The 23,983-nt window shown below is 41.9% G+C and overlaps 1 protein-coding gene across 3 annotated transcripts in view; it reads left to right on the top strand.

The window, feature by feature from the left end:
- Positions 1–23,983, top strand: part of pak5 (p21 protein (Cdc42/Rac)-activated kinase 5) — a 134,711-nt gene that overhangs the window by 39,720 nt on the left and 71,008 nt on the right. Inside the window, exons 2-3 of one of the 3 annotated variants that reach the window (XM_080453645.1) lie at positions 18,055–18,278; positions 22,025–22,069. In XM_080453645.1, coding sequence (XP_080309771.1) covers positions 18,075–18,278; positions 22,025–22,069 — 249 coding nt within the window. In that variant the 5' untranslated portion in view covers positions 18,055–18,074. Of the gene's footprint in view, positions 1–18,054; positions 18,279–22,024; positions 22,070–23,983 lie in introns of those variants that run through there. The other 2 variants (XM_080453647.1, XM_080453646.1) reach the window with 2 other exon arrangements.

The following is a 23,983-nucleotide window of genomic DNA, read 5'->3' on the forward strand; positions in this document are numbered from 1 at the left end:
GTTACCGTTGTTGTTGATGTTATTGTTCCGGGGCGGCGGACAAGCCTGACAGGTTGACAGGAGGACACAGCGAAGGTCGGAGAGAGTTCCGTTTGGAACGCGTCCGCTCATACTGAGTGGAACTGGCGGTGAAAGGGAAAGGGGACGGGCCCTGGCTTAGCCTGTCTGACTGTGCCCCGGACCAGTCTGCTGGCGTCGGCACTTTTTCCATGGCATCAGGTACCTCGCATGGGGAGTTATCAGCGCACGCTGGCAGACAGGGGCAGTCATAACAGGGGCAGGCAGTGAGCGCCGCTGCCCGAACTGACCAGAGGCTGCAGCTTGTCAACTGGATGACTCTTATCAAAACTTTTTTTTTTGGTCTGCATTTTCTCCCATGCGAGACGCCGGGATGCGTTTAGCCGGCCTGGACGTTTGTAGAGTGTCGGGCGTACAGTGCGACGTGTTGACTTTGACACGCGGGACACAATGGAAGCGCATAACGGATCTATCAGGAATGCGGCGGCAGGAATGCGCGGCTGACAGCCGTGCCATCTCGGATTCTGTCAGGCGTGCGACCTCGTTATCATGGCCTATCCGCAGCATTTTGATTGGTTGAAAGAGACCATCAGCCTTTTACCAGGTAAGAGTCGATGGCGGCGGGTGGGGCGTTTGTTAACGGTCGACGTCCCGCGATGAAACTTTTCCTTCTGCTGCTGAGCCAACGAACACATCAGGGCCAGTGTTGCTTACTCTACTTATTATCAGCGACTTGTTTTTCTGTAAAGTCGCTTGTAAATGTTGGTTGGTTAGTTGCAGGTTGCATTTTTTAGGGGCTTGTTCTAAAGTGTAGATGCTTATTTGCGCTTGCTTCCCTAATGTTGTTTAAACCAGTGGTTCTCAAACATTTGCATTTCAAGGACCCCCAAATTAGTATGTACTTGGCCTCAGACCCCCCTTCTGAAAATATTTTTGGTATAGGTTTAAAGTCCTCTCTTCTTTTGGGCTTGTTTTCACAGACATACATGGTTGCTTTTCACCCGCAAAATCTGGCAACACTGGCCGTGACTTCTAACCAGAGACTCTAATGTTGCGTTGTGATGACACAGACGTGCTGCATGTTGTAAACAGTGAGCTGGGTGGCGTCTCATCGGTGAAAAACATTCCATCAGTAGAGTCGGATGAAGTTGTTTACCACCGTAGAACATCTATAGGGATGAAATCTGAAGCACACATCCATGTAAACATCGCTTGTTGCTTTTATTGTTACCAGCTAAGTCATTGCGAACGCAGCGGAAGGAGGCGCGCCGAAGGCGCGCCTCCGCGCAAGTGGATCTTACTATGACACCGTGCTCGGCTTGTGTGTGTGTGTGTCTGTCTGTCTGTGTGTCTGTGTGTCTGTGTGTCTGTGTGCACTATACAATAGTGCACTGCCTGCAGCCAAGTAAATGTCCAATATAGACGTACCATACATCAAATGAAAGGTCTTTGAAAACTGCACACACCTGTCAAGGTTGCGTTTAAGCCCGCCCCTTCCCCCGGAAGCCACGCCCCGGAGAAGGCTCCTAAAAACACCCCATTGAAACCCCATGTTAAATGAAAAGTGCCCGAATCGCTCCGAAACTTTTTCTACCCCCCCTAAGTGGGGGTCTACGAACAAATACTTCGGCCTCGGATTTTGGTTCCGCCCCCCGGAAGTGGGTGAAACAGGCACTTCAAACACTTTGTTGAATTGTTCAAAAACATTCAAAGTTTTTTTTGGTGAATTTGTATTTTTCTAAGATGCTCCTTTTAACGCAGAATTTTGTTGTATTTTTATTTTATTTTATTTTTTGGTTATCTTATTATTATTATTATTTTTTGTGCGTTTCGCTTCCCGCGTTCGCGCGTCTTACTTGTATTAGAGCAGTGGTTCTCTAAATGAGGGGATTTGAGAAACACTTATCCAGAGGGAGTAATATTTTTTGATAGGGCAGACAGATACAAACAAGACAGCTATACTACTGTATGTCCTCTCCTTTTTCCCTTCTACTGTACACCAAATCTCATTCAATGAATCTATAAGCTAGGGCTGTTGTGGTGAAGGAATTTCACCTGCGGTGCTTCAGGGTGGCCTTTTTTTTGTGTGATATTTTTTTATTTAATTTAATGAAAAAAAACATTACTCTATCTTGATTTAATGCTACTCAGTGTAAACCATGTAAATCAACTTTAATGTTTTACTAATGTTAGGTTGTAGTGTTGCCTTTAAAATGTAGAGATGACACAGTTTTAAAACATAATGGTTGAACGTAGAACAAGGTCAATGAGGGACAACGAGTCTATGTCTAGTAGGCCTAGGCTATAGCCTGGGCTATATTAAATTGTTAAACAAAAATACAAGATAAAGAAACTTGAGGCTACAACATTTAAAGGGGTATTTATTTATTTACTCTGGCTTTCTAATTGCATGGTATAGTGATAATGCGGTTTATTGCGATAGCCCTACCACCAGGGACACTAGGTTTCATCTGGTTAATAGCAGAATATACCAGAACAGTACAGTGACAATGACAAATAATAACGCTATGAGCCCTCAAAGAAAGATGTTGAACCAATGTACAGACTGATAGACTAGACCAGTGGTTTTCAACCACTTTCATGTCAAGGTCCATTATTTATTCGGTATTTGGGCCACGGACCACCATTTGATGAGATTTAGACTCTCAGACCCAAAACTTAGAATATTTTGTTATCGTTGGATACGATTTTGTGCACAATTCCATGCATTGATGTTGGTACCATAGGAGAGATCGACAGGCAAACAATTATATAAAATAACAATTATTTATTAAGTAATTCAGATGTTTAACAATAATTTAACCATTATTTAACCATAATTTAACCAAATGGACGCTCTCAAGAGTTAAAGATCTATAAGGGTCCATTTGGTTACCATTTACCAACTCTCCATCATTTAGCTGGGGACCACCTGGAACCCCCTCAAGGACCACTGGTGGTCCCCGGACCACTGGTTGAGAACCAGTGGACTAGACAAACATCCCCATTGCGAACAACATGCACAGTGCATGTTTGTGTGACACATTGTGAGCAAGTGTGTGATTCAGTTTTATTTATAAGTTGGACACTGGTTGCATTTCGAATATTTAATAACGCTTTTATGGCTCAGACGAAGTTAAGTTATTATGGATGACTTGGAGTAGCACTTCTCCAGTGGAATAGCAGGACAGCCTCTGCAGAAATGGACCATCACGTCTTGTTTGCTGCGTTGGAAATAACACTAGCTTTTGTTAGAATTAAGAAATCGCCCCCTCTCTGCATGTGTGCCTCATAAGGAATTTTTGTTTTAGTTTTGTGAGGATATTTTAGGTTTTAGGTTTAAATTGCTTGGTTACAATTAGGGCGAAGTTACAGTAAGGTTAACATTACGAGTAAGGGTTACCATTAGGCCTGTAGAGATGAATATTAATGTTATGGGTTTGGGAATGGATGTGATCATTAAGTAATACAAACCTCTTCGTGTCGCGCGAGCGTGTGCGTGTGTGCGTGTGTGCGTGTGTGCGTGTGTGCGTGTGTGTGCGTATGCATGTGTGTGTGTGTGTGTGTGCGCGCGTGCATCTCCAATTGTTTTTCAAGAGGAATTTGTGTTCCTCTCATGTTGCATTTAAGTAAATTATGTATGACATCTTCTAGCATGTTTGTGCCTCAGAGAATGCTCCGTGTCCCAGAATATATTATAGAAAAATAATGTTTTAACATGTGACATGCTATTTCAACAAACACGCTAAGCAATGAGAGGGTGCACTACAGCCCACTTAGCAGCCGTGCTGCAGCAAAGCAGGGTGCCCAAAATAGACACATACGTACACATGCACACCAACATACAGCACACACTTATCAAGCATAGGCATTCAAGACTGCGCTCACATGCACATACTGTAGTACGCGAGTGCATCTGCTTATACAGACGCATACCGCACAGTGCATGCATTCATGCATGTGTGCACAAACAAACATGTCCTTGTGTGTTGCACAAACACACACACACACACACACACACACACACACACACACACACACACACACACACACACACACACACACACACACACACACAAAACATTGCTTGACATACTCTCAGACACATGCTCTGTATACACACAAACACAGTTTGACCATTTAAGGAGAAATGTTGGATCTACTGCCGTGATCCGACGCGCTGTGAGCTCGTAGACCGGATCTCAGATTTTCAAGAATCTTGACATTTCCAAAGATTTCAAACATTCAGTACATTTCTGCAACACTCAGGATGAGCAGGAATTTGCATTGTACCTTTTCTTTGGGTACATTTGGAGAGGTTTGCAGGGAGATACAGTAACGTACAGTATGTGGTGACTAGTGAGTGTTGGTTTGGATGAAGGGGGAAGGAAGTCCCTGCAGAGCTTCGGATGGAGACAGATGGTCGGTAGAAAAAAGCAGCCTGGGAGTCAGGATCTCTGTCCTAACTTGAGAGGAAAAGGCCCTGTACCTGTATGCGTGCATGTGTGACGTTTGCATGTGACCAGTGTATGTGTGTGTGTGTGTTGTGTGTGGCCACCATCGTGTGCTCACGTCACGCGTGATTACGTCTGTATAGCCTACGTGTCAATCGATTTTATAGTTGCCAATTCCCCCCCCCCTATGTGTACAGTACAGTATAGTCCCTGTCTCTGCCAACCCCTGCTTGTTATAGTTTGATTTGAGCTAAAAAAGCATTGTTTTTTACACTTTGGCTATTCAAAAATAGCAGATATACAAGCTCATAGCGCGGCACCGAGTGCCGCGCTACGAGCTTGTAGATCTGCTATTTTTGAAAAATCGTGCAAATGTGTGCACATCTTTGAATATATATATATATATATATTCTTTTAAAGCGAACATTTTAACTCAGATCTTTGCTTCTGGGCGGTCCCTGGAACAAAATATTTTGAGATGGGGGTCGGCGGCCAAATACATATACATTTTGGGGGTCCTTGACATGAAAAAGAGCACCACTGATATAGAGACATGCGTTTTTGTGACAGAAATGTCTCATCCGATACACTGGGAGAATGCCAGCCACTACTAGATGACAGTGAGGAGTTTACTTACGGGTGTGTGGAGTAACATCATGCCATCCCTCCCAGCTCCGCTCCCTGTTGATTGCTGGGACCGGCACACTTGACCAGTGTTGCCAGATCCTGTGAGAGAAACAAGCAACCAGGTCTAGGAAAACCAGCCCCAAAAGAAGCGACTATGGGCCCACATGTGCACTTTAACATATACATCAGCTATTTGAAAATAGCAGATCTACAAGCTCACAACGCGTCGCGATGCGACGCGTTGTGAGCTTGTAGATCGTCTATTTTCAAAATAAAATCTTGCGGGGAAATTATAATAAGCAGATCTGGCAACCCTGACACTGACCAACCTGTAGGAGTTGCTAGTACAGTGGTGAGCAGTCGCCCAGGCATGAGTATTTTAACCCATTAAGACCGGGAACGCATCTGTGTCATTTTAGATTTATTTTTGGCTATTCAAAGATAGCAGATCTACAAGCTCATAGTGCTATGAGCTTGTAGATCTGTAGATCTGATTGTGAAAATTGTGAATATATTTGTGCAAATTTTGTAACTTAAATCTTTGCTTCTGGGGGGGTCCCTGGAACAACATATTTTGAGATGGGGGTCCGCGGCCAAATGCATATCATTTTTGGTGGTCTTTGACATGAAAAAGGTTTGAGAACCACTGATATGTAAATAAAGGAGAAAAAAATTATATTATAGCAACATAAGTTTTTTTTTTAAACTGTTAAACTGACATTTGTAGAATCCCCAGAAGCAAAGATTTGAGTTAAAATGTTCGCTTTAAAAAAATCATATTCAAAGATTTGCTCTACTGTACAAGCTCCTGAACGTAGCGGTGCCGAGCTATGAGCTTGTAGATCTGCTATTTTTTGATAGCCAAAGAAATCTTAAAATGACACAGACGCGTGCGTTCCCGGTCTTAATGGGTTAATAATATAAATAAGAAGTGTGCGCTCTGTGTTAAGTATTTCTCATAAACCTTCACCGTAGAAGCGGTGTCGACGATGACCTTACCTTGTAAAACGAAGCCCTGCAAAATGACCTCGCCACAAAGAATATGTGCGCCGCCTTTAAAGTGTCCAGCAACGCTACATTTTACACAGACACTGGAGCGCAGGAATGGTTTTTACGAGAGCTTTACGTAACCCTACTTATTAAATATAGGTCCTTGGAGGTGCTCAGCCACACAACATGGATACATATAGTATAGTCCGATACATACAGTCCCACATGAGTGTGTGTGTACACATGCACATAATATACAGTACACATACATTTCTATATACCAGCCATTCCCACAGTGTTTCCCCTGTATGCATTAAGCAGTGGCGGGCCACATTATATCAATGCTCAAAAGCATTGATCTGTGCCATCACTAGTTGTTGATGTGTGACTGACTGATTTGTATACTTTTGTCTATACTTTTGTGTCTAATAAAAGTATGTTTTCCTAAATCTGGAGACAATTCATATGTAAACGATACAGATTATTACTGTGCACTGTACTATATAAGATATAAGACTTGGTGTTTGAGCATAAATATGCATTTTGAGAACCCAAAATGTTCCACGTGCGCCCGCATTCTTCCCCCACTAGGGGAAACACTGCAACATGGGGCTCACTAGTGCAGTGGTTCTCAAACCCCTTTTCATGTCAAGGACCCTCAAACTGATGTATTTGGCCGCGGACCCCCATCCGAAAAGATTTTTGCCAGGCTCCCCCAGAAGAGAAGAGTGACGTACTGCGAGCACACATATCTGCTATTTTTGAATAGCCAAGGAAATCTTAAATGACAGAGACACGTTCCGGGTTTGAATGGGTTATTGACTAACACAGACCACACCACTACGACACTTATTTGGGTTTATCGAAGACATGATAGCATTGAGGATGAGGAGGAACGAGGGTCGAGGATGGAGGGGGTCGAAGGAAATAGGATGAATTTGGGGGATCGAAGGAAATAGGATGAATTTGGGGGATGAATGGGGATTGAGGATGAGGGGATGAATGCTGGTGGTTGAGGGGGAGTGGATGGAACATGTGGTGTAGTTTGGGGATCTTGTCGAGGATGAGGAGGAGACTTAATCGTTGAGTTGAGTCGAACGCGGCCGGACTCCCTCTTTCTTTGGTGTTTTTGATGTCTTTCCGGGACCCAAACTAGAGAAAATAGACGATCTACAAGCTCCCTTGTGAGCTTGTAGATCTGCTATTTTCACTACTTCTAAAGTTTTTTTTAATGGATTTTTTATGGATTAAAAAAAAAATATATATATATATGTATTTTTATATATATATATATATATATATATATATATATATATATATATATATATATATATATATATATATATATATATATATTTAAATACGAAGTAAAAAAAGGGATATTTACTTCACAACCCATAAAAATGGGTCTACGACACACAAATGGGTCCCGACCCACTGTTTTGGGAACCACTGCCTTAACCTATCCTCAAAACCACACCCACCTGGGCGAAACTCCTGGGAAAGAGAGAGTCCGCAAACTTGGCTCAGCAAATTGTTGGAGCCTGTGAGGCACGTGGAAACCAGGCGGTCGACACTTCAGGGTGGCGGTCACAGTCTGTGTCATCGCTGAGAAGTCACGATGCGCCGTATTGCGAAACTGTCGTGTCACAATCTTTTATGAGCGTTTTGTCATCATGTCCAAAATAGGGATGCCCAAGTTGAAAGTGGTTAAATAGGTTAGAACAGAAATAGAAGGTGTGTTTGAGGCACGGTCTGTGTTCCCCAAACTTTACTTATGAAGGATTTGGAAAGGGGAAAGGGCCTTCATGTCCTCCTCACTGTACAGGATGTTCCTCATCTATTTTTTGTCCCCCCACACAAAGATAGAAAGACACACTCACACGTGCACACACACACACACGCACGCACGCACGCACGCACGCACGCACGCACGCACGCACGCACGCACGCACGCACGCACGCACACAGACACACACGCACTCCAAGTCAATGTTAACCTACTGTCCCGCTCACCTTAAATGACAGAGTTCCGTACCCTTGGCAATAGATTATCTGGTTGGACTGTTCCTCATCACTGTGACATTGCTCCTGTTCGGGGGGGAGAGTAACCTTCTACACACTAGTTTTATACTTTGCAAAGTGCCCATTAAATTAAAGCTCAAGGGTTACCTTGTGTTGCAGCCAAGAGGACTTGTGTATTAAGTACTGTAGTCCCTCCATGGCTGCTCCCAGAGGTTCCTTTTCTCTCCAAAAACCCAGAGACTTCATCAGCTGTGTGCTGAGAACTGTACTCCTAAAGGCCATGCAAAAATGATTTTTGTGTCTTTGCCAGTGGTGGAAAAAGTACTCAAATGTTTTACTTAAGTAAAAGTATCAATACTGCAATGTAGAAGTACTCTGTTACAAGTAAAAGTCCGGAATTCAAAGTTTACTTGTGTAAAAGTAAGTATTGGTATCAAAATGTACTTAAAGTACCAAAGTACTAAAATGTTTGAAAATAGCAGATCTACAAGCTCACAACGCGACGCGTTGTGAGCTTGTAGATCAGCTATTTTCAAATAGCCTAGGTATAACATAGGGCTAAAGTGGTTAATGTATTGTTTTATAATACAATAATGTATATCTGAAAAGTAACTAGTAACTAAAGTTTTCAAATAATTGTAGTGGAGTAAAAGTACAATATTTGCCTATGAGATTTGCCTCTAATTGGAAATCCTCCAGTAAAGTAAAAGTACCTCAAAATTGTACTTAAGTACAGTACTTGAGTAAATGTACTTAGTTACTTTACACCACTGGTCTTTGGTGTGTGTGTGTGTGTGTGTGTGTGTGTGTGTGTGTGTGTGTGTGTGTGTGTGTGTGTGTGTGTGTGCGCGCGTGTGCTGTGTGTTAGTGGTAGAACTCCCCATCCAGGGCAGCATCCAGTGAGTATTACTTTGCCACTCTTCGTCTTGGCCTGGAAGATTTAAGTCCTGCTAGCCTTAATATTCTCATTCCCAAGATGCCAGCATGTACGTCAACTTCTACTGTGGCTGCTGACAGACTACACGCACACGCACACACACACACACACACACACACACACACACACACGCACACGCACACACGCACGCGTGCACACACACAAATATTAACTAAACATATATTTAATATTTGTACTTTCAAAGGCGCTGCCATAGAAATGGTCTCATCCTACATGCATCTTACTTAATGTGTTTTTATGTGTGATATTGATATACTGTCATATTTATTGCTGCTGTCCGGTCTCCCTTTTAAACGAGATCTCGCATCTCAATGGAGCTTCTTGGTTTGATAAGTGAGAGAGTATGGTAAATGGTGCATTTATATAGCGCTTTTATCCAAAGCGCTTTACATAGATTGTGCATTACATTCACACACACATTCATACACCGATGGCGGAAGAAACCATGCAAGGCACCAACCTGCTCATCGGGAGCAATTAGGGGTTCAGCGTAATATACACACCTTTGACTCAGCGTTAATTTTGTCGACTAAAACTATGACGAAAAAAGGTTTGTCGAGTTGACTACCTTTTTTCACTGATGAAAACTAAATAAAAACAAATTAATAAGCTATGATGACTAAAGCTATAGCCTCGATATCCAGGCATTTATTTTCCTTCGCGTTTTGCTTTGACTAAATATATTGACAATTTTCTCAACAAATAAAAACTAGCCTTTTTTTTTTACATTGTGGTATTTTTTCTCTGTATTTTTATGTTTATTTTTGAACTGTTTGGTTGCTACTATATATGTGTATGAAATTAATTCAAGGACCCCAAAGGAAACAAGTCCGCAAGGACTTTTTTGGTCGGACCTTTTAGACAAAAGTATTATAAATGTAACTGTGTTGTTTTACATTCTTTTGCCTAATAAAAATTTCAATCAATCCATCAATCAATCAATCAAAGACGAAAATGTTAGGGAGGGCCTAGCGGAGAAGAGATCCAGTAGAACTAAGACAAGTCATGTTATGCTTGGTTGCGCTTGGGTGTTGAAAATATAGCCTATCTACAAGCTCACAAAGTAGATCGATAAATTAGGCATTACGACGCCATCACGGGCCGCCAAAATACATTTTAGTCGACTAAATCAACTGTAGATTTTAAAATCTTATGTTATTTAGTCAACCAGACCAAAAGTAAAACATTTCAGATGACTGAAATATAACTAAAACTAAATGGAATTGTATTCAAAAGACTATGAAAATTTGTGCCCCTTAAAACTACTATGCTTAGAGGAAGCCAGATAGCGTGGGGAAAGCTTTCTATTCACAGACAGTATGCATGTACAGTAGTACAACAGCTGTAGTACTCCGTCTACTGTTGGTGTGAGAGCCCGACTGCTATTGAACCCCCTGTAAACTCTGTGTGTGTGTGTGTGTGTGTGTGTGTGTGTGCGCTCGCGCGCGCGTTTCCCTGCAACAAATGCCAAAGGCAGCCCTGTAGTCAATATTTACTAAACACTTGAATTGATTCCAGCTTACGGCAGCTTTTTGGTAACAGCGGGACATTAACGCCGAACTCCACAGCGAACCTGTCAACCAGATTGCCTCTCCCAGGCACCCCAAGGAGCCCGGGGCTCGTCTTTTTTACCTCAAGACTCGCCTTGCGTTCGTGCACTTTATTTTTGGGAATGTCATTTCTCATCACGTTCAAACACTGTTTCATCTCACAGAGGACACTTTGCTGGGAGACTCTGGAAATAGTAACGGGGTCAGACACCTTGTGAAGAATTTTTCGCTGGCCGTCGGCCAATAGGGGAAAGGGTTGTTGGCACGTGTGCGGCGTGTAGTAAGGACAGATGATTGGCAGCTCAGCAGCAGTTGAATGGATACGGACAGAGAGATGGGAAGTGCATTTTTGCTGGTTAGTTCATGGGACTACCGTAGAAGGTAGAGTGTGTGTGCGTGTTTTGTACGTTTTTGAGGGAGAACATTCAGTAAGATGTGAGGTGAACGCATATTAATGTAATATGTATAGCCTAAAAATGTACAGTGTGGTCGTCTGGATATGCCCTTTGGAATCCTTTTTCATTGACTTCATTGACAGAACCAGATTCAGTAATTAGTATCAGTTTGGTGGCCAATGTTTCTTTGTATCTGACCTCTAACCATGGATTTGAATGTTTTTGACCAAAAATAAACAGATTCTATCCATTTGACCAAACAAAACTGATTCTATCGAACATATTTGGCTAAAAAAATCTTTTTTTTTTTAAATCTTCCATCTTATACTATTATCCCTGGTTCAGTGCAGAGTCAATGGCTATCTTCCAGCATTAATTTCGCAAGCCCAGTCTCATTTGCCAACCCCTCTCCCAGATCCTAACTTAACCACACCAAATACACGTTTACACTTAACAGTGGCTAACCTCAACTAAAATTAATGAACTGAACCTGTATCACTGTAAACGTGTCTTTGGCAGTGGGGCCCATGACTGCATCCTTTTGTCCCAGTGCTGAGCCTCATATCCCTGGTAATGCACTGTATTGTACACGTGTTCATAGGCCTGATAATGCAGTTTAATGCAGTGTGTTGTATGCTGTAGTCCAGTGCATGTGTGAGTCCAAAGGCTTTCAACAAGACCACATCACTTCCATGCTGATCTTCTTCCCCTGGGCGGGTAACACTTTCACGGTGCCACGCGAAACACACAACGATGTGCAAAAATAGAGCCTCTGATGGTTTGTGTCAAGTCTTTTGTTTTGCGACCTCAAATACCGGTTCTTCTTTCATTGTATATAGGTGTACAGTGCACATGCAAACGTGTGTGTGTGTGTGTGTGTGTGTGTGTGTGTGTGTGTGTGTGTGTGTGTGTGTGTGTGTGTGTGTGTGTGTGTGTGTGTGTGTGTGTGTGTGTGTGTGTGTGTGTGTGTGTGTGTGTGTGTGTGTGTGTGTGTGTGTGTGTGTGTGTGTGTGTGTGTGTGTGTGTGTGTGTGTGTGAGAGACACAGAGACAGACAGAGAGAGACAGACAGACAGACAACAGAAAGAAGGATGATGTTGTTTACCCAGAGCAGTGAGAAACAACAGGGTCCTTTCACAGCCAATCACAGCACCCTCAACATGACTCAGCAGGCATATGCATACATTGGGCCTCATTTATCAAACGTGGGCCAAACAAATTTGACCATAAAACCCTCGTAAATGCATTTGCAGTATACACAAACAATTTGGATTCAAAGATTCATAATTGCTCATAAGTGCTGTTCGTATTGCAATAACTTATTTTTTTACTATTACGCATCTTTTATCTGGTTTTAAAATGACCAAAGTTTTTATTGTAGGAAAAACTTAAGCAGTAATCCCGTCAAGGCACAGAATAGGACTGTCATAATTTACATTATTATTATTTAATTATTATCAATTATTTAATAAATAAAAATTATTATGTTATTAGACTAATATAGCTAGCTGATTGGGCTGTTTACTGTGTAGAAATCTTGCAATCTAATGTTCTCTTGTCATTCAAAAATAGTCTGAACATTACAGTAGTCATTATTTTTATACAAGGTAAAATGATGCAGAGTTTGTGTCATTACAAATACTTCAACTTCCCTTCAGAGTTGGATGTGATTGATCCAAGACAAAATGTATTGATCCAACAGATCACTCTCACCATCCAGAATAATTCCAGGCAACAATTCATTTTGTTTTAGAAGTCTAAAAGAGTCGCCAAGTTCCTAAAATCTGTACATAATTCTTTGCACAGAGAAATCGCTTTCCTCATTCTGTCCATTAACAATTTACCCCCAAAGCATAGTGTAATTGATTATAATGGATTTTGATTCAATAAGCGGATTCACATTTACATTAACACATTGGGTGCCAGAGGTTTATTAAAATATTATACGTTGAGTGCCTGCATTTCTTCCATCCACTTGCGTTATACGTTTCGTGCTATAGAAGCCCCGACGCGGAAGTGCATGTAAACAAAGCGTGCGTGCGAGACGGCGGAGGGTCCCGACTAACGCCTGCAACAATAATATTTCCAACGCGATCCTCCATTGCAGAGTGATCGCCGATCGAAAACGGCTCGTTTCCACCACGTTAAAAAGAAATGGAGATATTAAGCTTTTAGTCAAGGAGATAACATTGAACGCCGACCGGAAGGATTTTTGACATGGAGCCACATCCAGCCTCTTCTTCTCAGAAACTCCTTGGGTGATGTCAAAGTTTCGTTTTAGCGCCCCACGTGGGCCACTCGTATAAAAATAGAATTGGGTCAAAAACGGTCCGGACCGTTTTCGGCACTTCTCGTTTGGATCCTCAAAAACGGTCCGGACCGTTTATGGCACTCGATGTGTTAAAAAATATATAAAAATCCTTTCGAACCCCAATCAATAAAACTATTGTCATCATTCTAACCAGTGTTGATTTCGTCAGCTATTTTTTAGTCTTAGTCCAGTCTTAGTCCACTTTCAATGACGGTTGTTAGTTTTTATCACATTTAGTCAAACTCATCCTTTTTTTATTTAGTCTAGTTTTAGTCGACTAAAAGTCGAGCATTTTAGTCTTTATCTTAGTCCAAGAAAACATTTTAGTCAAGTTTTAGTCATGGCAATTATATTAGTCCTTTACTTTTTTTGTCAGCAGATAATATAGACGCAATTTTAAGGAATACATCCAGACATGGAACATGTTCTGATTGAACTTGTATATATTTTTTAAACCATAACAATTCACAGACACACCAATGCTTGCATTAAAATAAATAAAATACATCTCAGATGAAAAAAAGAATACAATAAAATAAAGTGCCTCATGGACTTAACCACTTGAAGTTGAACCCCAGCATCTATAATATTCTAAGGGGAAAGCCAAAAAGCTTGTAGAGCTTGTAGATCGGCTATTTCTGGCAAAGTGATTTGGAGTAGAAGGAAAAAGCAGTCCAACTAAGTACAGACAGAGCCAACTCAGGTCAAGTTCACCAGCATGGTTCTCATTGAGAATAAAAAAGGTGACAGATACCACCAGGGTAAATATTATAAACTACTCACAAATCATTCACTAGTAGTAGTGTGATTGATTGATTGATTGAGTTAATACTGTTTCAACCTGTTTTATGCACTTTCTCCATTTACAGCCCGTAAATCTACATAAACGTTATATTATTCAGTGGCAAACTTTAAACCAGCCCTAGATAGGGCTAAACAGGATCTTGCTCGTTGGTCAACATTGCCTCTATCACTGGCTGGCAGGGTTAATTCAGTCAAAATGACAATTATGCCCAGGTTCCTATTCTTATTTCAAACGGTGCCCGTTTTTATCCCCAAATCTTTTTTCAAAGACCTAGACAAATCTATTTCAACCTTTATTTGGAATAAGACCACCCCGCGTATTAGAAGGGCATTTTTGGAAAGACAGAAAGAGGATGGAGGATTAGCACTTCCCAATTTTTTGCAATATTATTGGGCGGCAAACGTTCATAAGTTGACATATTGGATGGCTGCATCGTATGGGGGAGGGGGAATGGTGTGGGTTGACATGGAGCAACACTCCGCTCACCCTGTGTCACTATCCTCATTAGTGTGTGCTCCATTGCCACTCGGCAAAAAGCGCCTCACAAACAACCCCATGGTGAGTGGTTCACTCCGTATATGGGCACAGTTTAGGACACACTTCAAATATAAGCAAGCTTTGAACTGTCTCCCAATAATGTCTAATGCACTTTTTCCGCCCTCACTCATGGATGCAGCATTCAAGTCATGGGCCATGAAGGGGTTGAGGCGGGTGAAGGATCTGTTTAAAAAAGGGTCGCTTATGTCCTTTGAGCAGTTGGTAGGCGAATATGACATTCCTCGTTCACACTTTTTTAGGTATTTACAGGTGCGGGGTTTTGTTAAGAAATATTTTGCTTCTTCTCTACTTCAACCGGACGGATGGCTTGATGAGTGGCTGGAGGGAGACCCGAATCAGAGGGGGATGGTGAGCTTAATATATAGCGATATTCAAGAGATTGCATCCCCATCACTGGACCGCATTAGGGAGTCCTGGTGTAATGATATGGGACTTGAAATCCCCGATATTTCTTGGCAGCTGGCAATTAAAAGAATACATAAATCATCTGTCTGCATCAGACATGGACTACTTCAATTCAAAGTGTTTCATAGGTTACACTTCTCTAAGAGCAGACTTGCTGAGATTTACCCGGATGTTGACCCGACATGCTCCAGGTGCCATCAAGCTCCAGCCACTCTCTACCATATGTTCTGGTCATGCCCATCATTATCACAATTTTGGCTTTCTGTTTTTGAGACCTTTTCTTTTATCTGTGACAAAGAGATCTGCCCTAACCCCTTGGTTGCGGTCTTTGGAGTGGTCCCTAGTGAAGTGACAGTATCTGGCACTCAGTCTGATGCTGTGGCCTTCTCCTCTTTATTGGCTCGACGCCTTATCTTGTTCAATTGGAAATCAGCCAGTCCTCCATCGCATCGACGCTGGGTCGGAGATGTGATGGCTCATCTAAAACTTGAGAAGATTAAATATTCTACCAGGGGCTCTGTCCAGAAATTCTACAGGGTTTGGCAGCCATTTTTGGATTATTTCGATCAAAAATTCCCGGCTGGGGACACTTAGGTATAGGACGGTGAATTAATAACTTGACAATTTTGTATGACAAGTGACAATCTGCATGAGAACGACATGTTTTTATTTTATATTTATTTTGGGTTTATTTATTTTTGAATTTTTGTATTACTGTCTGTTTACGTAAGGTATTGTTAATGTATGATTATGTTTCGTCCTGTGATGTATGTATGTATGTGTGTATTGTTGGTGTTGAAAAATCAATAAAAACAATTTAATAATAATAATAATATTATTCAGTGGCCACGGATGTTACAATTTACCTCGGGTGGGTATAAGTACCCGTATCTTCCGTATTGTTCAATAAAAAGCATTTTAATCCGATTGGCGTCATTTTCTCATAGTTATAGTGTATCAGAGTGCAATTACACCTCTCAACCGATAGGGTCACGTAGTTGAAAGCATGGAAAAATACGGAGAAAATGGCCACGATCGGATTAAAATGTTTTTTATTGAACAATACGGAAAATATGGGTACTTATGGGTTACCCGAACAGAACTGTAACATCCCTGGCTATGAGGTAAGCACTTTATATTTGAAATCTGAACGTTTGTGTAGATGTACGGGCTGTAAATGGACAAAGTGCAAACACCAGGTGTAAGTTTATCGCTACATGCTAAGAAGCTAACGTAAGTTAGTCAGCATTAGTTTGGGCACTTTGGGGTCGGATTAGTGTTTTTGTTGGAACATTGAGCCGACACGCAACACCACGTTTAATGTTACGTTGTAAACAACCACCACCAAACTTGTTAACTTAACTCGGTTTATTTGTGGTGAACGCTTGTGTCTCTTCAAGTTTGTTGTGTTTTTCCCAGCTATCTTGTGACCACATTGCTTGCCTTCGGATAAAATCAAGCATTGTTTTGTTCTCCACATCGATGTAGCGAAAATGTGTCCATATATCACCTCTTCTCTTTCTCCCGAGCCCCGTGCAAAGCATTTTACCGTTTTATTTTGTAAAGTTTCGCTCTGAAATCGGAATCCTCCTGCCATTCATTTGACGGTGGTGTGTCTGTGTGTGTGTGTGTGTGTGTGTGTGTGTGTGTGTGTGTGTGTGTGCGCGTGGCTGCAACAAAGGGGGTGTGTGAGTGAGGAACAGCATGCGCTGCGCTGCGCATCAGAGGAGACAGGGAGTGACAAAATCATATAAATAATATATTATATAATATTTTGTCTCGTCTTTGTTCGTGAACTAAAATGACCATAGATTTTAGCCCAGTCTTTATTTAGTGAACTACATTTTCGTCTCGTCTTTATTAGTCAACGAAATTGCATCATGATTTAGTCCCAGTTAATGTTTATTCATGTGGGTGGTGGTCTCGTCTCGTCTCGTCTCGTCTCGTCTTCGTCCTTTCGTTTCGTTTTCGTTAACGAAATCAACACTAATTCTAACAGATGTTTGCAGAACTGTATCTTCTATACTGCATTCCTCATAAACATACAACAGACAAAGATAACTGCATTTGTATTATTGTATATTAATAGGTCAGTGGGTTTCACACTTTTTGTGTGCAAGGCACACCAAAGAGCAAGTCAAAATCCCAAAGGCACACCTGGACTTGTCTCATGACACACCACCAGTGTGTCAACGACTGCTGTTGGTTGTGATGAGATCCAGAGATGGAGAATCATCCTCACAATATCCTCAGTAGTTCGTTTGGAACTGACTTGAGATGACTGTCTGTCTTTAGAGGAGAAAAAGGGGAACCTGAATGATATTGGAGGAGGCGTTGGATTAGCAATGGAGATTGATTCCTTTTGGTTGATTTATACAGGCAGCTGGCACCGTTAGAGAACTGGCTGTCGCTGTAATGAAAATGTAATGAAATGCTAAATTCTCTCTTCACATCTCTTAAAAACCTGGAGACAGTGGTGGTGTTTTTCAGTGTTGCTTTTAACTTGTCAAAACCACATAAAAAACTCAGCATTGATGACTAGTATAAATCTACAGTATACAACTACTGTCAAAGCAAATTGCACGGCGTAGTTAACATGATGATTATCGAGACTGAATTGAGAGGTGTGTGTGTGTGTGTGTGTGTGTGTGTGTGTGTGTGTGTGTGTGTGTGTGTGTGTGTGTGTGTGTGTGTGTGTGTGTGTGTGTGTGTGTGTGTGTGTGTGTGTGTGTGTGTGTGTGTGTGTGTGTGTTTCTTGCAATTATGTCTTGCTGTATGTTCAGCTGCCAAGGCATCCCCATTTTGTAAGCGAAACGTCCAAAAATTCGACATGCTCTCACAATGCATCACACCGGCCATTTTAACTAATCATACGGTATGTCAAAGTATAAAGTGGTTAAACAGTGTCCCTCTCCCTCTCTCTCTCTCTCTCTCTCTGTCGTTCCTGTCGGGTCGCCAGGTTTGCCCGGGTTTTCCAGCATGTTTGGGAAGAAGAAGAAACGGCTGGAGATCTCGGCTCCGTCGAACTTCGAGCACCGGGTGCACACGGGCTTCGACGCGCGGGAGCAGAAGTTCACCGGGCTGCCGCAGCAATGGCAGAGCCTCCTGGCGGACACCGCCAACCGGCCCAAACCCATGGTGGACCCGTCGTACATCACGCCCATCCAGCTGGCACCGATGAAGGTAGAGCGAGGAGGGAGGGAGGGTGCCTCTGGGCGGGGGAACATGGCATGACCGTCTCTGTCCCTGTCCCTGTGTGTGTGTGTGTGTGTGTGTGTGTGTGTGTGTGTGTGTGTGTGTGTGTGTGTGTGTGTGTGTGTGTGTGTGTGTGTGTGTGTGTGTGTGTGTGTGTGTGTGTGTGTGTGTGTGTGTGTGTCCGTGTCCGTCCATGTGTCTCTGTGTCCTGTCTATGCTATTAGGGATGGCAATATTGGTATCGGACGATAATTGCAACGTTTTTCAGCTTAGGGAAGAGAAATTAAATGTTTTGCACACTGTGTAATGTACACACTGTGCGTACGGAAAGTACGGTTTGCTGTCATTGTTTCACGACGTCAACATTTCGAGTAGATACAGTATACACAGAAGACATAGGGTATTTTTTGCGACACCATATTATTGATCTCAATGGGACATGGGTGATTTTTTCCCCCTAAAACCCCCCAAAATCTCTGTCTACCAAAACAAACGTGAAAACACCACAATTCAGCGAGAGGGCAGTGTGTTTCTGCAGGTAAACACCACCACACTACTAGAGGGAAATGATTGGTAAAGAAAATATGAATTGTTTTGCTATGTACTGTAAACACAGGGCGAAGTTGCATACTATGCCTTTAAAGAAACTATGTACTGTAAGTAAGTACATTTTATTTGTATAGCACTTTTCACAGAGAGAACTCACAAAGTGCTACAGAAATAAAAACAGCAAGAAGCATTCAAATGACAAGAAACAAAACAAAAACACAACGCATCTCAGAAAAAAACTAAACAGCAGACACATTTCACACCTGGAGGAGAATTCCCCAAATGCATGTTGAGACAACAGTGTTTTTTAGCTGATTCTTAAAAAACATCCACAGACGCTGCAGCTCTCAGGCCACGAGGAAGGGCATTCCAGGGCATTTTGGTGATTAACCCTTTCAACCCGGGAACGCATCTCTGTCATTTTAGAATCGATTTATTTGGCTATTCAAAAATAGCAGATATAATTGTGAAGATTCTTGCAAATCTTTAAGTATATATTTTTTAAAGCAAACATTTGTAAAATATTTTGTTCCAGGGACCTCCCAGAAGCAAAGATTTGAGATACCAATGTTCGCTTTGAAAAAATAATAATATATATATATATATATATATATAAGATTTGCACACATTTTTACGATTTTTCAAAAACAGCAGATCTACAAGCTCATAGAGCTTGTAGATCTTCTATTTTTGAATAGCCAAAGAAATACAAAATGACAGAGCTGCGTCCCCGGATTGAATGGGTTAACCTGGTACGAGGAATGACCAATATGGTGAATCACAGCTTTTTTTGGGGGAGGGGAGGGAATCTAAATTTAAATGTGATCCATTGCTCTGAAACCCTTTATAGCTCTTACTGGTATACTGTACTGTATTTAATGTAGGATTGTTGCAGTACATACATGTTGTTCTCATTCTCATCACACTGGTAACACTGGTGATGAGACGAGTAGACAGTATAGGCAAAAACTGTAAATTATCGCTTTTGGCTGATTGTTTATGGTTATCGTCCCAGAGATGACATATTGCGCCATCCCTAGTTCCCGTCTTTGTCTGTGTCTCTCTGCTTCTGTGTTGCTCTCTGCCCATTTGTTTCCATCTCTCTTTTTCTAACGTGTTTGTCCTCTGTGTTTCCTTTCGCCTCGTCTCGTCTGTTTGTTTGTCTTTCCCTCTCTCTATCTCTGTCTCTCTGTCCATATTTATTTATCCCTCCCTCTACAGTTAGCTGTCTGCCGCTTTCCTTTCTCTCTGTCTCTGATTGAGTTTTTCCCCCTTCACAGCCATTTCTCAGCTTCTTGCTAGTTCTCTTCCCCCCCGTGTGTGTGTGTGTGTGTGTGTGTGTGTGTGTGTGTGTGTGTGTGTGTGTGTGTGTGTGTGTGTGTGTGTGTGTGTGTGTGTGTGTGTGTGTGTGTGTGTGTGTGTGTGTGTGTGTGTGTGTGTGTGTGTGTGTGTGTGTGTGTGTGTGTGTGTGTGTGTGTGTGTGTGTGTGTGTGTGTGTGTGTGTGTCTCTGTCTCTGTCTCTGTCTCTGTCAGTGGCTTTACTTTATTGTTCCTCAACACACACTCCATCGTCGTGTTCAACTCTACTCTGTTGTATTTCTCCTATGGGAAAATGGGTAGTTCTCCACAGCTGTGATTATTGTATGATCATTCTTGTATCACCATTATGCATTATCACATTATATTATATTCAGTTTAATAGAGACAGTATATAACTGTATATAAACTGTATGTGATGCACAATATTATAGGCTATACTGTCCCATACTAGGCCATACTGGGCTATACTATACCTTACTAGGCTATCCTGGACTATACTATACCATACTAGGTCATAGTGGGGTATACTATCCAATAGTAGGCCAGACATGGCTATACAATACTATAATAGGTCATGCTAGGCCATATCGGGCTATGCTAATTGCTAACCCACAGTAGGCCATACTGGATTATATTCTACCATAGTAGGCCATATTTGGACTATGTTATACCATATACCAAGCAGGCCGTACTGCACTATACTAATAACACTATGCCATATTATTTGATTATGAAAATACAGGTTGTTTGCTAAACAGTCACAGCCACAGTACCAGAGAGCCTTAATGCAGTTTGTGTCTATGTGGCTATGAGAGCTACCCAGCGTCCCTCCTTGTGTGACTGTATGTGTCCTGTCCTCCAGCCTTCTGAGTGTCTCCTCTGATGTGTTGTTGTTCGTTGGTTTTTCATAATTTATTCACTGATGTTCTGAGAAAAGGACGACAGCAAAAAAAACACAAAAAACACAAAAACAAAACAAAAAGCCAACGACCTTGAATCAGCCTTTTTAATGTTGCATCTGTACCTACATGTACTGTGTGCAGGGAGCTCTCCCTTGCTGAGAGGGTGCACTGGGCTAACTGTTATGTGGTGATGAACCCAGGGTCTCCCCCAGGTTCTGTCCAGTCACTGTCTGTCACCGTGGCGTTCCTCTTCTCCTTTTTTTGCCCTCTGTCTGTGGTTCCCCTCATGCTGCATGTGTGGCCAACCCCCACCCGGCCGGCTCCCAAGGGGCCCCAGCAGGCCTTTTTTTACACCTTCTGTCCTGTGTGATACAGATACCTGCTTGCACTGACAGCTTTCTCCTTGACCTTGAAAATATTAAATTAACCACTAAGGAAAAAAAACGAATAAAATAATTCAGAACTTTGAAGAAAAAAAACGTCTTGAACATTTTGTGAAGGTTTTTGACTATAATGACACGCCCAAAATAGGGACTTTGGGGTTAAATTGGTTAAAGGCTACAGTCGGTCAATGACAAAAATATATATATCACGTCAATTTCAAACAGTTTCTCAAGCTTGATATTGGCAGTTTGACATTGCTCGCAAGACACTGACTTGATGTTATACTTGGCTGCGTTTGTAGCTTGAACACTATCTAAAAGCAATGAGGGTTGATAGCGCTATAGCATTAGCATTACTTTACCGGGCTACGCTATTTTATGCTAAATCTACGAGGAGCCACGTGACAGATCTCGCGGAGAGAGTAGGAGCGACGACGAAAAAAAAAAAAAGACACAATCAGACAGTCACGTCCACCCAGAGTATATACTGTCAAACCCCCAGAACAGCAATATGCCACAGGAGATATCTCTGAAGAGGGGGCAACAAGACAAAATATAACCCCTCTTGCTCTCTTCACAGATATCTCCCAAGAAAGTCCGGTCGTCTGAAACACCCTTGCTCAAAGTATGACTTCTACTTCCCTTCTGTTTTTACTTTCTTTCTTTCTTTCTTTTAAATCTCCTCCTTCCGTCCATTTTTTTTGTTTTGGTGGTCGCCCCCTCTCGCGATCATGACTGGCACTTTCTTTTTTTTCCTTCAGCTCTTTTTTTTTTTGCTTTTACTATACATTTCTCCTCCGCTGTGACCTGCCTGCCTGCCGCCATATGCATTCAGGCGGAGGTTGGCCGTTGCCCGTAGCGACCGGGACAAACATGGAGAACGAATGGCATCGATTCCACGGGGGCCAGATCGGGCCTCGATGTCGTCGCTGTCGGTACGGAAACCTCATTATGTCCTCAAAACTATTACTTTGCAGGATTCAGATTTTTTTAAATAGCACAAATAGCTACATCACAATGCGTTTTGACCTTGTAGATCTGCTATTTTTGCTAGTTTTGTCTTTGTGTGACACTGTAGCATGACAAAGTCATTTTCTTTTACAAAAAAACATCAAAAGTATAAAATATGGAGATAAGAGGTTGTTGCCCGACAGCATCGATATAGTTCTCACACCCACTTAACCCATTAAGACCTGGATCGCATCTGTGTCATTTTTTGATTTGAGCTAAAAAGCATTATTTTACACTTTGGCTATTCAAAAATAGCAGATCTACAAGCTCATAGCGCGGCACCGAGTGCCGCGCTATGAGCTTGTACATCTGCTATTTTTTTTAAATCAAGAACATTTGTGCAAATCTTTGAATATATATATTTTTAAAGCGAACATTTGTAACTCAAATCTTTGCTATTCTGGTGGTCCCTGGAACAAACTATTTTGAGATGCTGGTCCGCAGCCAAATACATATACATTTTGGGGTCCTTGACATGAAAGTTTGGAATAGAATATAGAAGATAGAATCGGAACCTCAGGCCTTAAGGGTTAAAAATGAATTCATAAAAAAAAAAAGATATGGTATGATAATAACTAGTTGTCTGTTCCCATGTTTCTCCCCGTTATGTTGTTGAGTCATCAGCGCCACTGATGATAATGATGATGATGATTGTGGTGATGATGATAATGATGATGATGATTGTGGTGATGATGATGATGATGATGATGATGGTGGGTGCTGAGATGTGATGAAGTGCATGTTGCCATGACAGCTGATCCCGCTCTGCTGTAGACCTCCTCTGTGGAGGAAGTAGGACATGTAGGGGTTTGCATGTGAAACAACCCTCTCCTCTCCTCTCCTCTCCTCTCTCCAATTTCTCAGTTTCTCTTTCCTGCTCAATGCACTTCCCTAGTTCTTCTCTTCTTCCCACAAACATTCACCCATTCATGCATGCTTGCCCACCCACGCCACCCATACAGATGCATAATATATAAAACCAGAATAGAATATCGTCTCTGTCGGGTGGAAACCTCATATGTCCAAAACAGTTACTTTTCGAAAAAAAAAAAAAAAAAAAAGCAAACATCACAGATCGACGAGCTCAAAACGTGTCACGAAGCGACGTGTTTTGAGTTTGTAGATCTGCTACTTTTGATGCTTTTGTGTGACACTGTAGTATGTGATCAAGTAGGGCAAACACAAAAAGTTTAAATATGGAGATAAAAGGTTTCTCCCCGACAGCAACGATATAATGTATGCATCTGTATGGGTGTGAGTGGGCATGCATGCATGGATGAATAGGTGAATGTGTGTGTGTAGTGTACACTAAATGCATGGATATGTGTGTACATGTTTGTGGGGGTGCGTGTACGTGTGTGTGTACGTGTGTGTGTGTGTGTGTGTGTGTGTGTGTGTGCTCGTGCGTGTGTGTGTGTGTGTGTGTGTGCGCACGTGTGTGACTCCCAGGGTGCACTAGTGGTATATTAATAGAGTTCCTGGCCTGATATGTCTCCATTGGTTATCCTGACACTTGACTGACGTTGCT

Source organism: Gymnoscopelus braueri (genome assembly GCF_963280865.1).
Source record: "Gymnoscopelus braueri genome assembly, chromosome: 16".
NCBI classification, from domain to species: domain Eukaryota; kingdom Metazoa; phylum Chordata; class Actinopteri; order Myctophiformes; family Myctophidae; genus Gymnoscopelus; species Gymnoscopelus braueri.